General features: G+C 29.9%; 1 protein-coding gene and 1 pseudogene across 2 annotated transcripts; one reads left to right on the plus strand and one right to left on the minus strand.

Annotated features, from left to right (window-relative positions):
• Positions 1 to 4,076: 4,076 nt before the first annotated feature.
• Positions 4,077 to 4,808, plus strand: LOC124848362 (large ribosomal subunit protein uL15x pseudogene; annotated as a pseudogene).
• Positions 4,809 to 6,235: 1,427 nt separating this feature from the next.
• Positions 6,236 to 13,207, minus strand: LOC124848363 (protein DETOXIFICATION 30-like). Of its 2 annotated transcripts, XM_047326019.2 has the most exons (9): positions 12,779 to 13,207; positions 10,609 to 11,150; positions 9,078 to 9,164; positions 7,944 to 8,000; positions 7,181 to 7,419; positions 6,986 to 7,104; positions 6,802 to 6,888; positions 6,605 to 6,708; positions 6,236 to 6,479 (listed from the first exon to the last, which is right to left on the minus strand). In XM_047326019.2, the coding sequence occupies exons 1-8, from the start codon at positions 13,100 to 13,102 to the stop codon at positions 6,625 to 6,627; spliced, it is 1,539 nt and encodes a 512-aa protein (XP_047181975.1). In that variant the 5' UTR covers positions 13,103 to 13,207; the 3' UTR covers positions 6,236 to 6,479; positions 6,605 to 6,624. The 2 variants fall into 2 exon arrangements, with proteins under 2 accessions (XP_047181975.1, XP_087954618.1); XM_088098492.1 differs by having other exon boundaries at positions 6,236 to 6,708.
• Between the last annotated feature and the right edge of the window lie 667 nt (positions 13,208 to 13,874).

Here is a 13,874-nt window from a genome sequence, read left to right on the forward strand (position 1 = left end):
ACCAGGATTGATGCAAAAACACATTTATTGATGAAATTTTGCTCATTTGGTCATGAACAATATGCATTAGACCAACCCAACCACTAAAAAATACATATAACCAATTTTATACATTATAAACCAAAATTTAGCAAAATCAATATCAAAACAAGTCACGATTGACTTAACGACAAACCCTAAACCTTCAATTTTATCACAAGCTTACTCCTTTAGATTTTCACCTATTAAAACCCTACAATAGATTAAAAACAACCTATTAACTAATTACCAACTCAACATCAGATTTATAGTTAATAAAAGTTCTAGACAAGTTTGTAATGATTTTAAAACAACTCCTTAACATCAGATATGTTGGAACAATCGGTACCGTTATTGCGCAGCAGAAATATAAAAACACAGAGTACGATATATATTGTTAAAAGCAAAGAACTTGTTCGGTCAATTTTAAAAATGGTTCCTTTAATTTTCTCTTAAATGTTTTATCAAACAATTGATGTGCAAAAAATGTAAAAAATGTAGGGAGTAGAAAAAATCACACAAATGACTTTTATCCTAGTTCGAATCAAAAGATTCTACGTCCAGTCATTAATCACTATGAATAGTGATTAACCTTTTTCACTAAAAACAGTTTCACAGTTTATATAGATTATAGAATAGTGAATGTAAATAGAAAAGCAAAACCTTTATTCGACAAACGAACAGGAAGGAAGCTTCCTTTGACAAACGAACCGGAAGCAAGTAGCCAACACTTTCCTTCGACAGACGAACCGGAAGAGTGCAACAAGTATCTTCCTTCGACTAACAAAGCGGAAGAGAACAACTTTGCCAACTTAAAGAGAACCGCTCCGACCTTTGACATACAAAGCGCGAGCTTCTCCTACTCATAAGACTTGACAAGAGTGATGAACTAACACTTGAGAACTTCCTCAAAACACACTGTATTCTCAAATGACTTAGATAAACCCTCTAAGGGTTTTAGACAACTATATATAGCCCAGAGGTCTGAAATTAAAAAGACACAATACAACTGTCAATGATAATTTATTATTGTAAGTAATAATCGATTATTCAAGTCCGTTACAGGGTTTTCAAAAGAGTGATAATTGATTATCCTGAGGAATAATCGATTATCTGCGAGACTTGGGCAATTCTCATCCAGACCAGGATAATCGATTATTTCAAGCAATAATCGATTATCTGCGAGAGCAATGGTTTTTCAAAAAGGCTCATGATAATCGATTATTACATCAAATAATCTATTATATGCGCAGATATCCTAAAGACATGAAATTTCTAAGTGTTTACATGTTCAAAGTTATTCCTAATACATTTTCAGTCTACAAAAGTGCTTTTAAATAAATTACAACTTCATTCTTCGAGTTCTTCTCTTGTTGCATCATCAAAATCATTATCTTTTAAAATACCAATGCACCTTATTGGTAACAAGATATAGTTCCAAAATCATTCTTATATAAATGCACCTACCAAAATCTCAATTTAGATCGACAACCAGCCCAAAAACACTTCATTTTCACTAATCTTAATTCTATAAAAATTTGTACCTCCTAGAACTCCAAACAACAACATTCAAAGTTCAAGCAAGTACCAATTCACAATCATTCGCAACAACATTCATCCATACTTCAAATTCATTCATCAAACACAATTATTACTAAATAATTATCTTAAATGATAACATGTTCAATCAAACATCATTCTCATAACCTACAAAGATGAATTCATACTTCTTAACACAGATTAAAGCAACTATTAGCTTCTCTTATCTAATAGAAAATTAAACCGCTTTAAAAAGTCTAAAACAACTCCAACATACATGAATTTCTATATGCTCCTACAAACCACAAAAATACGATTGGAGTACACTATTGGCTCCATTGATCACTAGATAATCTTATAAAAGACTCAAATTTTACATGCAAAACAAAGAGAGCTAGCATGCAAGAAAAACAAAAATCAAAAATCAACTTATTTTATATAAGAAACTGATAGATTAAACTTGAATATTTCACTGTGATGATTACTTAAGTGGTTTCGATCTTCAAACAAATAGACAAAAGATGATAATTCTTAAAAAAGTTCAGACAACTTTAGAAATTTTTTTATAAAAAAATTATATGCTTTAAAATAATAAAACTAACTTGTCATCAAACTAATTATATTAAAATCTTTTAATATTAAAATAATTAAGTTTCGTTATTTTTAAATCACTTATCACTTCAATACCATTATTTAGTTCTCTATACTAAAAATTATATTTCAATAAAGTTCTTATTATTTAATTTTTTATTAATATGATAATATAACTCTTAATTTTGTTATGTGATTATTAACACGAGGATATCAACCTTACCATACAAAATTAACGTCATATCAGCAGTCAAACGAAAAATTAAACAACAAATATACAATCAATTTTTTAAGTATTTAATAAATTCAATAAAAAAAATCAATTAAAATTTATTAAATTTATCATAATTTTTCAAACTTAATTATACCTTTTAGACTTTACCATTTTGTTTACCTATTTTATCTACCATTTTTTAAAATTTATGAAAATAGCACAGCAAAAACTTATTTCTTAAGATTCTGATGTAGGTTTTTTTTCATAGATAAATTTACAAAAAAATAAATAATGAGATGGAAAATAACTTTTTTTTTATCTACAATAATACGTATTTTGTGTAATGGTTCCACGTGCAAGGGCCACGATGACACAAGCATTAGGCAAATGGGTGTTGCTCCCTCCACCACCACCCGTTCTCCCTCACCTCCCAAAGTTTCTCAAAAAAAAAATTTAATTAAAAACATAACCTTTTTTTTTTTAACTTTATTTATTTACTTTAAACTCAAATCCTACCCATTTTCACTTTTCACTCAGTCTCACCTCTCAACTCTCCTTCTCTCTTTTTAGATTCTTCCCCCACTCTCAAACTCCTCCATATCCGTTTTATCTCATCTCCCATCTCTAATTTGAGAAGCAACATTATTATCTTCCTTGTTGGGTTCCGTTTGCGGCAGCAATAATGAGTGTTTGGAATTTGGGAAAGGTAACAACGAAAATACAGTATATGAAGGAAAGTCATGCAAAAAATATTGGCACCCACTTCTGTGAGGTCTTTGCATCTTTCCTCCAGCCATGCAGAAAATTAGTATTGGTCTTCTATTAGTCGGTTGTTAGGTTATCTTTCATTGCAAGCTTCATCGATGTATGTAACATGATTTTGTTAGGTTGAGAATGACAAGAAATAAACACACAAATTATAGTTTCATAAAATTTCTGACTCAACTGTTTTGATATAGAGTTCTTTTAGTTTGTGTGTGTGCCCAAGTTTTTACTAAGGGTTTAATTACATTAACATTTGACAGGTTGGGGGCACTGGCAGCGAACGTTTTGAACTTTCACAACAGTTCTTGCAGAGCGTTTTGAAGTCATCATTTCCATTTAATATTGGAAAGCAGGCTGTTAAATTTTCTACAAGGCTGGAGGAAAGAGGTAAAGACCTCACAGAAGTGGGTGCCAATATTTCTGAAGATTTAGTAGGGCATAGGGTTGAATTTGAACTTTGTGCTGTTTTATTTCCAATACCGTGACAACATTGTTGATTTCGATTAACTATCTCAGACAAGAACAAGGAATTTTACGTTAACTTGATCCCCATAAATGATTTTTGTTTGGACTGAGGAACAATTTTTTTATTAATATGTATAAGCTGTAGGTGAGTTGCGTGTGAAAAGAAAAAATTTTGTGTGAGATTGAGAAGAAATTGAAAGAAGAGAAATAAAAATGGTTATTTTTGTAATTAAAATTTTTTTTGTTGAGAAAGTTGGGGAGACAGAGGGAGAAGAGTGGTGGTGGAGGAGCAACACCCTCGGCAAATTCATAGACTTCTAATTTATAACACATAAAGGGCATAAATGGATATTTGAAAAGAAGCGGGTGACTAGTACAATATGGGTTGCAGACTGTAATAGCCCATATGTAAGGCCCATTAGGTCTCAGTCACAAAAGCCCAATAAATTCCAAACCCTAGGAGTAAAGAGGTAAAGCTCACTCAATAAATCTTACTTATCCCCAAACCCTAGATCGTGCGGCCGAAGACAGAGAGCAGAGCAATGACGACCCGATTCAAGAAGAACAGGAAGAAGCGTGGCCACGTGAGTGCCGGTCACGGTCGTATTGGAAAGCACCGGAAGCACCCCGGAGGTCGGGGAAATGCCGGTGGCATGCACCACCATCGGATCCTGTTCGACAAGTACCATCCTGGTTACTTCGGGAAGGTGGGAATGCGATACTTCCACAAGCTCCGCAACAAGTTCCATTGCCCCATCGTCAACATCGACAAGCTCTGGTCTCTCCTGCCCCAGGAGGCAAAGGACAAAGCTCTAAAATCCAAGGACACTGCCCCTGTCATTGACGTCACACAGCATGGATACTTTAAGGTCCTTGGGAAAGGCGTCCTACCCGAAAACCAGCCCTTCGTTGTGAAAGCCAAGCTTATTTCGAAGATCGCCGAGAAGAAGATTAAGGAAGCTGGGGGCGCTGTTGTTCTCACCGCTTAGGTTTAATCGGTTTTATTTTTTTTTATATACATTGCAAGTTAATGTGTTTTCGTTTTGTTTTGGATATTTTTTTACATTATATATTGCAAGTGATATATTTTGTTTTTAATTTGTTGTCGGATTTAGGATGATTAAATATTTGTGCCAAAAATTTGACCTAAAAGCTTATAAACTTGTTTTTGGTTGATTAGATAATTTATAGAATTAATTTTCGCTTGTTTTTTGGAGCTCTGATATCTGGTCTGGTTTCATCATTTGGGCTGCGCGGTTACTGTGTTCCACGTACACAATGAGTGATGAGATGAAGTGAAATGCCATTGAGTGAGTTGATTTTTGTTTTCGGATGTGGAATTCTGAATTTGTGTAAATGTTTGTGATTCATTACTACAGCGTGCTTAAGTTTTTAATTGAATTTAGTTAGTACCACTATTGGGGCAAGGTTTTAGAGTGGTAGCAGTTGCTTTGGTTGAATGCTGTGTGATACGGCATGCTTGTGTTTGCAGAATTTGGTTTATGCTGTGATACGGATTGTTTTATAAGTTGCAGAATTATGTTTTGCAATGCTGTGATATGGATTAATTTCGCAGTTGTAGATTGAGTTTTTTGCAGTCATGGGTTTTATTCCCTTGTTTTCCAGAAGCACTTGTAGACATTGGTTAGAAAAAAAGATCAACGAACTCAAAATACTGTATGAAAACATAATTGAGAAGTCCCCCAACAAAATTGTTTAAGATGCTATAGATTTTCTGCTGGATTTGGGGTTAAAAATATAATTTAGAAGTCCAATTTCCTTATTTTGATGAGACTGGTCCGATGCTAGTTAAATAGACTTCAAATTATTGATAGTCCAACATCAGTTAGTAAATCATATTTAGTCCTTTTAATAATCAACTAAATTTAGAGCTTTGGTTGGTTGGATATTATGTCAACTAAACCATTGTGTAGGCCAGAGTGACCCATAAACTTTGGTCAATTTGGACAGTCTTTTCTAAGGAGACCATTCTCAGCAACCTTTCCAATGAATTATCTTTTCACCATTCATTCATGTCTACAAATTATTGGATGTACTCTCGAAAGCAAACATGGACGTGAATTTATATAGTCAAACAAATAGTTATAATGTTATATCAAACATTCTATGATCTATCGTGAAACATCAAACTTGAGAACAAGATTGAATCCATATGAGTGAAATTGTTCATATGTTACACAAGAGAATTACATCAGTAAGCATGAGAAAGTTTGTCCTTCAGTATATTTTTGTTCAAGTTGAAAGAGTTTCAAATCTAGCTCATGGCTAAAGAGGGTGGATTGAAACATTGTTTTCTTAAAATATTTATCGTAGCTCTCCAACTAGCTTTATGCATTCTATACAAGCCTTGGAGACCTATCTTGAAAGTGAGAAATAATAATCCAAATAAAAATTATACTTTGATACATAAATTTTTTACATTTTATTTGATATTATTTTACTTTGATACATAAATTTGTATGATTATTTTACTTTTATGCTGTTTGTTAAGTAAATGTAAAAGTTTGTCACTTTATCATTCCTTTAATTAAATGTCATGTTTTTTCTTATTTTGGAAAATACTCCCGTTAAGAACATTATTGTTGAGCCTATTGGTTAATTCGCTACTGAAAAGAATAAGGATTTTATGTTTAAACAAGTCCGAAGGTAACTATTATTAACTAAATATAGTTCGAAAGTCTACACGAAAACAATGTAATTAACTTTTAACCATAAGAGAATCTTCTGCAGTGGACCTCCATTCTGTTCTTGAAAGACCTTCTCCAGAATGTTTCTCATCATAATCAACCACACGACACAAATACATCACTTCACTAACAGCACGTCCAAAGACACTCCACATTTTGATGAAAACATAATAGTTTATCTAAACAAAGCATTTTAAAGACTAAATTAATTATAAATGCAAGAAATTAAAATTTCTAAAAGTTTGTAAAAATTGGTAAATCTTTTTTGAGCTGAGTTGAAATGTCATATTTCATCTTATCGTACCAATTCTGGGAGTGCAATATTCAAGTTTCTTCTTCTGTGTTTTCTTTGTCGTTCCCTACTTTTTGTCCACCCCATGTCTGTACCCTATCTCCAGCACGAGAGGCCTATAATTTTGTGTAGTTCAAATTAATAATTAATTGTTTATATGCTCAAAAGCAAGAGTTCACTTGAACTTGCAAATTTTCATACTATTTTACCTCTCTATTCCAGTTAGTTTTGTAAATCATCACCAAAATAACAATCGTTTGCAGCACAGTCCCTGATATCATTCCTTGCCAGATTCCCTAAAACCCAACCATTCACAACTCGATATGATCAAATAACTTTTCCAAAAATAAATCAATTTAAGAAGGTGAATTTTACATATATCTCATGCTTTACCTTAATACCTCGGTGAAACTTATAACCCAACAAGAGACCAAGAGGTATTCCGAAAAGGTAGTAGCATCCTATGTTTACATAAGCGACAAAAGCTTGCCACCCTGCTCCAACGGCCACTCCTGCATAAAATTGAAAGTGTGAGACATGCAATAATCAAAAGGAAAATTGATGTTTTTGTCTTTGAACACATGTTACCTGAAAGAACAGGTTGGACATTGTTAATGATAATGCAAAAACTCAACAATGGTGTGAGCTCCTTCACTATGTTTTGCACTTCTGTGTCGTTGGAAAACAGAGAAGGATACACATTCCGTGTGACCATCAACACAAAAGCCAGAAAAAGTCCTATCATAATGGAAGTGATCACAGCAACCACAAGAGAAAATAGTGCTGTTCTTGGGTGATGTGCCCCCAGTTCATTCGATATTCTCACACTGCATTTTTTTTTCCAAAGCTTACTACATTAACCAATTGCAAAATCATGGAATGCATATTTATTTGATAATTATATAACCTTATGAGAAAACATATAAATATATTCTTAAGATGAAATTATGCTTTTTACTCATACAAAATAAAAATTCATCCTTAAACTTTAATACAATTTAATTTTCAAACTTTTAAAAATAAATAAATATAATCTTTTTAATATAACTATGTTAATTTTTTTTAGTTCACGTTTTAAGAATTAAAAATGACATCTGAGTTATATAATATATTAAACTAACTTAAATTTAAGTTTAAAACTTAAAAATTTAACACAATTAAATTAAAATAATCATATTAATTTATTTCTAAAATTTAAAAATTAAATTATATTAAATTTAGAACAAATATAAATTTATTTTAAAATATTAACACTAAAAATATATTTAACTTTTAATTTTATATTAACTAAAATAAACGAGATGAATAAACAAGAATTAATATTTTGGTTTAGTATAAAGTGTAATCAAACCTTGTGGCAGCATTCATTCCGAAAGATACCATGATGGTCCACCCCAATATATTCATGCTGCAAAGTAAAATATAATTAGGGCATTTACTTAAAGATTTATTCTGGTTATTGATTTTTTATAATTATTAAGTTAAAGAAAAAAAATTGTTAAAAGTAAAAAAGGATACAGAAAAAATAGAACACGCTACAAAGTAAATACATCTAATACCTTGAAAGTAAAACTAATATTATCTCTTTATTTGTGATTTTCTTTCAACAATATTATCTCTGCATATAATTAGTTATCTACTCTTTTTTTTTTTTTTTTTATATTCATCTCTCTATTTATGATTTTTTTTTCAATAATCATCTCATTTTTTATATGTGTTTGTTGTGTGTGTATTTATTTGTTTGTGTTTGTGTTTATTTTTGTAAGTGGTGATACTTTTTCCTATATTTTTATACCATTTATTGTTTATCTAACATTAGGTAAGAAAATAGCCTACTAGAAAATCATGTGAATAAAGAGATAGAAAAAAAAGAGAGAATTATAGTTAGCGGCAAACAATCTAGTACAAAACCCATTAAGAAAAAAAAAAGTGATAGCTCTATTGCATGGCAAAAGTGATAATTGCAGTTAGTGGCAAATTATCCAGTACAAAAAATCACTTAATAAAGAGATAGAAAAAGTGATTATTGATTGTAGAAAGAGTGATAAGTATGGTTAGTGGTTCTGCCACTACTAATTAAAGTTGATAAGCTATAAAGTTATTCAATGTAGAGACAGAATTTGCGTTTCTATTAATACTCTTAACCATTTTCAATTAAGTTATTTTTAACATAAGTGCTATTCCAGTTTCTTTATAAGAAATTATTCCATATTATAAAAGTTAAGAGCACTATGAATATTAAATGACACCTTTAATTATAAAAATAAAAAAAATATTTTTAGATTTTAAAAAATTCAAATATAAATTTATAACATCATTGTCTTAAAAAAATTATTAGCAAATCTTAACAATAATATAAAAACCAAATAAAACCCTATAATATAATAATAATAAAAATAACCTAAAAATGATGTATTAAACTTATAATTGTAGATATAATTGTTAGATATATCCTTAATGAAGATGTTGTTATATAGTGACTGACCAGATAGAGAAGGCGCCTACGTAGATTTTTGCATTTTTGAGGTATCCAGCGAACAAAAGCAGAGCCATAAAGTACCACATTTCCAAGCTGCATGCATCGGACAAAATATACATAAAATTAAATATATATTTTTTATACCACCTATTTCATAATTCAAATTAAATTGTTATGTATTTCACAAAATATAGAGTTTCAATCACTATATATAATTAACCCATATTGTTTCATTCTTTTAAATAAAAAGAAAAATCAATACCAAATGAAACACTTCTTATTGCCAACTTTTCTTTTATTAGTTTCAAATCCATTTTTCCACTTTATTTTTATTTGTTTAATATTTAATTGTTTTGATAATGACATTTTTCTTCACCTTTTATGATAAGAAAAGGTATAAAAAATAATAAATAATATGATAAGAAAATATAAAAGATGTTGTAAATAAAACATAATGTGCCATGCTACTTTTAAATTATCCTCTTATGACATGTTTGCTTGTAAATTAAAAAAGTACTCAGTTCGTCTGGATTAGTGACTAAGACACATAATGTCTTCAATTCAATTTAAGTTTAAAACTTTTGCAACTAAAATGGTAATATGTCATTAATCAGCTTTTGTTTTGTCCATGTCAAAACCCTTTTTTCAATTATTCCATAACATAAATAATAAGAGTAGTGGTATATTCACAATCTAATGAAGTATAAAATTGTTCGACAATTTCTATAGTGATATATATATAAAAGAAACACTCTCTAAAGTATATACTTTATACTTGTACGATGTTGTATATTATTATAATTAGGGACTGGTACTGTTTTGTCGGGTTTTTCTTTTTTTCTTTTTCATTTATTTATTAATTTAGGTTAAAGAAAAAATCAACATATCAAAACTTTACAAATAAATGAAAAACTAACTGTAATATTATTAAGTTTTAATTTTTATATTATTTCAATTTCAATAGATAATAGTAGTTATAATTAATAATAATGATAATATTTTTATTATTCTTACAATAATTTTTTAATATTAATTTTATTTACTATAAATAATACTGTAATAAAAAATATTATAATTATCATTATTATGACGATGCAGTTAAAATCGCAAAAAAAAAAATATAATAATTAATGACTTGATTTTTTTTAAAAAAAAATTTACGAGTATTTCTTGTTGCAAAAGAGTTGTAATATAATTATTATGTATTGGGTATAAAAGAAACTTCATTTTAATCGTGTTTCTTTAATATGGCTTCATTTGATTTAAAGAAAAACAAAATATCCATATATTTATAATAACAAATATATTATTATTAATATTTATTTTTATCATAATAATAATTATGACAAATAATATTTTTATAATACAATTAAAATTGTATAATCAAAGACTTTAACGCTATTAGAATTAAAAAAAATTAATTTAAATTTTTTTAAAATTTTGGTATTTTTATTATTTATGAATAAATAAATAAAGATAAAAAAAGAAAAAGTGAAAGAGACAAAAGAAAGAAACGAAAGGTTCAGGTGAGACTGACCAAAGCATGACGGCAGAGGCAAGAGATAGGCGAAAGAAACTCCAAAGATTGCCAAAAGCCTCCCATGAAAACCCCTTCCAGGCTGCCCCACACCTACCACTGAGCACATACGCCAACTGAGCCACCACTATGAACCACCACGACGCATTTAGCACCACCGCCGCACCCACCAGACCCCACTCGACCTTCATGATGAGTAACCAGCTCAAGAGCGGGTGCAGCGCCATGGCCACCCCTGATATTGCAGCGATCACGATGACCTTGCTCTGCGTCTGCAGGAACTTGGCCACCGGAAAATTGAACGCGTACGCAAACAGCTGCGGAATCATCCATATGGCGAATTTTCCTGCCGCTCGAGATATCTCTGGATCTTGGCCTATTAGAGTGAGAAAAGGTCCTGCGAAGACGTAGAGAAAGCATAGAACACAAGCCGTGATCGAGAGTAGCACCCACGATCTTTGCATGTAAACGCCTAACATGTTAAGCTTCCCTGCGCCCACTGCTTGTCCACACAGCGTTTCCAACGCGCTTCCCATCCCTAGCTGCTCCAAACAAAGCGTTATCATGTTACATTCTACTCTTTTTTTCAAAAACGTTATATTACCTAAACAACACAAAAGATTACAAACAAAAACACTTACTTTTTCACTCATCATTTTTTATACAAAAGAGTATATACAAGTGACTGATCTACCTCCTTCCTTAATCATCCACCACCCAGTAAAGCAAAAGCAAAAGTTGCTCTGTGACTCAGTTACCTCTCTTTTTATTATTTTCCGCTTTTAATGGAAGTTGTGCATGCATGCAAACCTTCTTTTTTTTGTCTTACTTTTATTTTATTATTATTATTATATGCTTTCCACTTTATTTAATCATTTTCTATTCATACTTTTTTAATAATTTATTCAAATTTAATATATATAATTTTTTTAAGAGTGTTGGTGCACTTAAATTTTGACCAGTCTTTTTAGAATATTTCAATTCATTAGTTCGTTTTAGTTTAGTGCCCCCAATCTGTGAAATTGATAACAACAGCAGGATGAAATAGTATTGGCCCCTTTTTTTTAAAAAATAAATAAAAAATAATTTTAAATTTCTTATAGTATATATATTTAAGGATATAAATATATAGTGGCATTGTAAATGAAAAGTTATTATTATTTAATACATAAATTTCAATTATAAATGATAATATAATAGTTTAACATGTAATCAAAAAAATTATTTTAGTTTATTTAATTAAAATATTAATTATCATTAAAAACTTAGAAAGCATATATATATATATTATATATATATATATATATATATATATATATATATATATATATTGAAAAAAATTAAAAGAAAGTTGACAAAGTGGATCACATATTCAATCTTAATTGACTACGGGGACCATCGATCCAATCCATTTTTATTCTTGTTACGGAGCTGAACTTATTTTGCTAATTTTAATTTTTATTTGGGTTAACTAGGTTTCTATAATCTGAATTTTGAGCAAAATTAAAATTTGACTTTATTCAAAATTTTGATATATTTTTAATCTATAAATTTTTATGAATAAATATATTTTTTAATTTAAAATTTTGACATATTTTAGTTTATAAACTTTTAAAACAAACAAATATAATTATTTTAATTTTTATAAGTTAAAAATTTATGACGTGTTAAATGCGTATTTTAAAATAGACTGAAAATAAAGTTTATCAAACAGATTTAAAAAGGATTATTTATTTTTAAGAACTAAAATAGATAAAAAGTTTGAGACTAATTTCAATTTCGTATTGAATTTCAAAACCTAAAACTATACTTAATCCTTTTTATTTTTTCTTTGTAATAAAAATGAAAGCTCAGTTTTAAAAAAGTATTACATAAATGATTATTTAAATTATAATTTATTAATCAAATTATTTAGAGAACATCTCAAAGTATATTTTCCCAAATAAAAATATTCTTATATGAAAACGAATGGAAAACATCACCACATAAGGAGTACTGACACAAAGTGATGCATGCAGGCACTTTCATACGAAAACAAAAGAATAATTATAAACAAAGAGAGAAGTCTTTTTGAATAATGAAAAGCCTTGTTATCCATTTGCAGTAAGTTTTTATTAATAATTATTTTCGCCAAGACATGTAGCAGTTTCATATATCTGCAGGACTTTACCAGTATGCCGTAGGAGAAGCCGGCGATGAGGGAGTTCTCGACGGAGACGGCCGTCAGCTCGATCGTTCCGATATGGCCGGCAAAAATCTGAGTAAAGGCGCCGAGGGAGTACTTCGACACGAAGGAGAAGATCCCCGGACCTGCCAGGAACCAAAGCTTCTTGGATTCCAACACGAACTCCCTATAGAAGTCGCCGGGGCCGGTGATAGGAGACATGTCAGCGGAACCGGCAGTGAAAACCGCGGCAGTTCTTTGTTGTGAACGGGTTTGATTGGATTCATCTTCAGCCTGTGGTTCAGTGGAGTTGCCATCTGAATGCTCCATTGCGCAGAGAGAAAGAGAGAGATTTTTGAGAAAAAATGGAAGTGCTGAATAAGTGAATTAGAAAAGGATATAAAGGAAGAGAAAGATATCATGTTAGGTTATGCTTATGCACCTAGCAGTGAAGGAAAGTTGTTTCAATGAGATATGATAATAAAATGCATGGAAACAGTACTGTCAAGTCCATGAAATTAATTGATGTGAAATTCTTTTAGATATTGCTAAAACTTTATATCTCTTAATTATATAATTTATTTAAACATTTGGTGAAATTAATTTTAGGTTTTTATAGTCCTGTTCCATTTAAATATATACTTCTTTTTATAAAGTTACATCTATAACAACAGTGTTAACACAAATTATCATACCGAGACGAAAGCATAATAATAATATCACTGAAAAATTCAAATAAATATCATACATACTTTTTTTTTTTTCAGCATAAATTGTTTCATATCTAAAATTAGTATAATTCAAACTTTTGAACCACTTGATGATAAAAAGTTTATATATATGGTCATCCTTATCCTTATAATGAAGAACTTTTCCGTAAAGGCAGATGAAATTTATGATCACGATATTTCTAATTAATGAACGACATCGTTTAGAATTACTCATTATTTATTTAAAACGAAAGTAATAATTTTAACAGAAAAAGTATGTTATATCATTTTAGTCACAATTGTACAGTTGTCCAACTGTCGCCTCTCCCACTAACTTCCAAACCTAAAACTTTAATGCAACATTTTTCCCATGAATTTCATTTTCAATTTTA

This window comes from Vigna umbellata, chromosome 9 (assembly GCF_029865625.1).
Source record: "Vigna umbellata cultivar VRB3 chromosome 9, Vumbellata_1.0, whole genome shotgun sequence".
Taxonomy (NCBI): Eukaryota; Viridiplantae; Streptophyta; class Magnoliopsida; order Fabales; family Fabaceae; genus Vigna; species Vigna umbellata.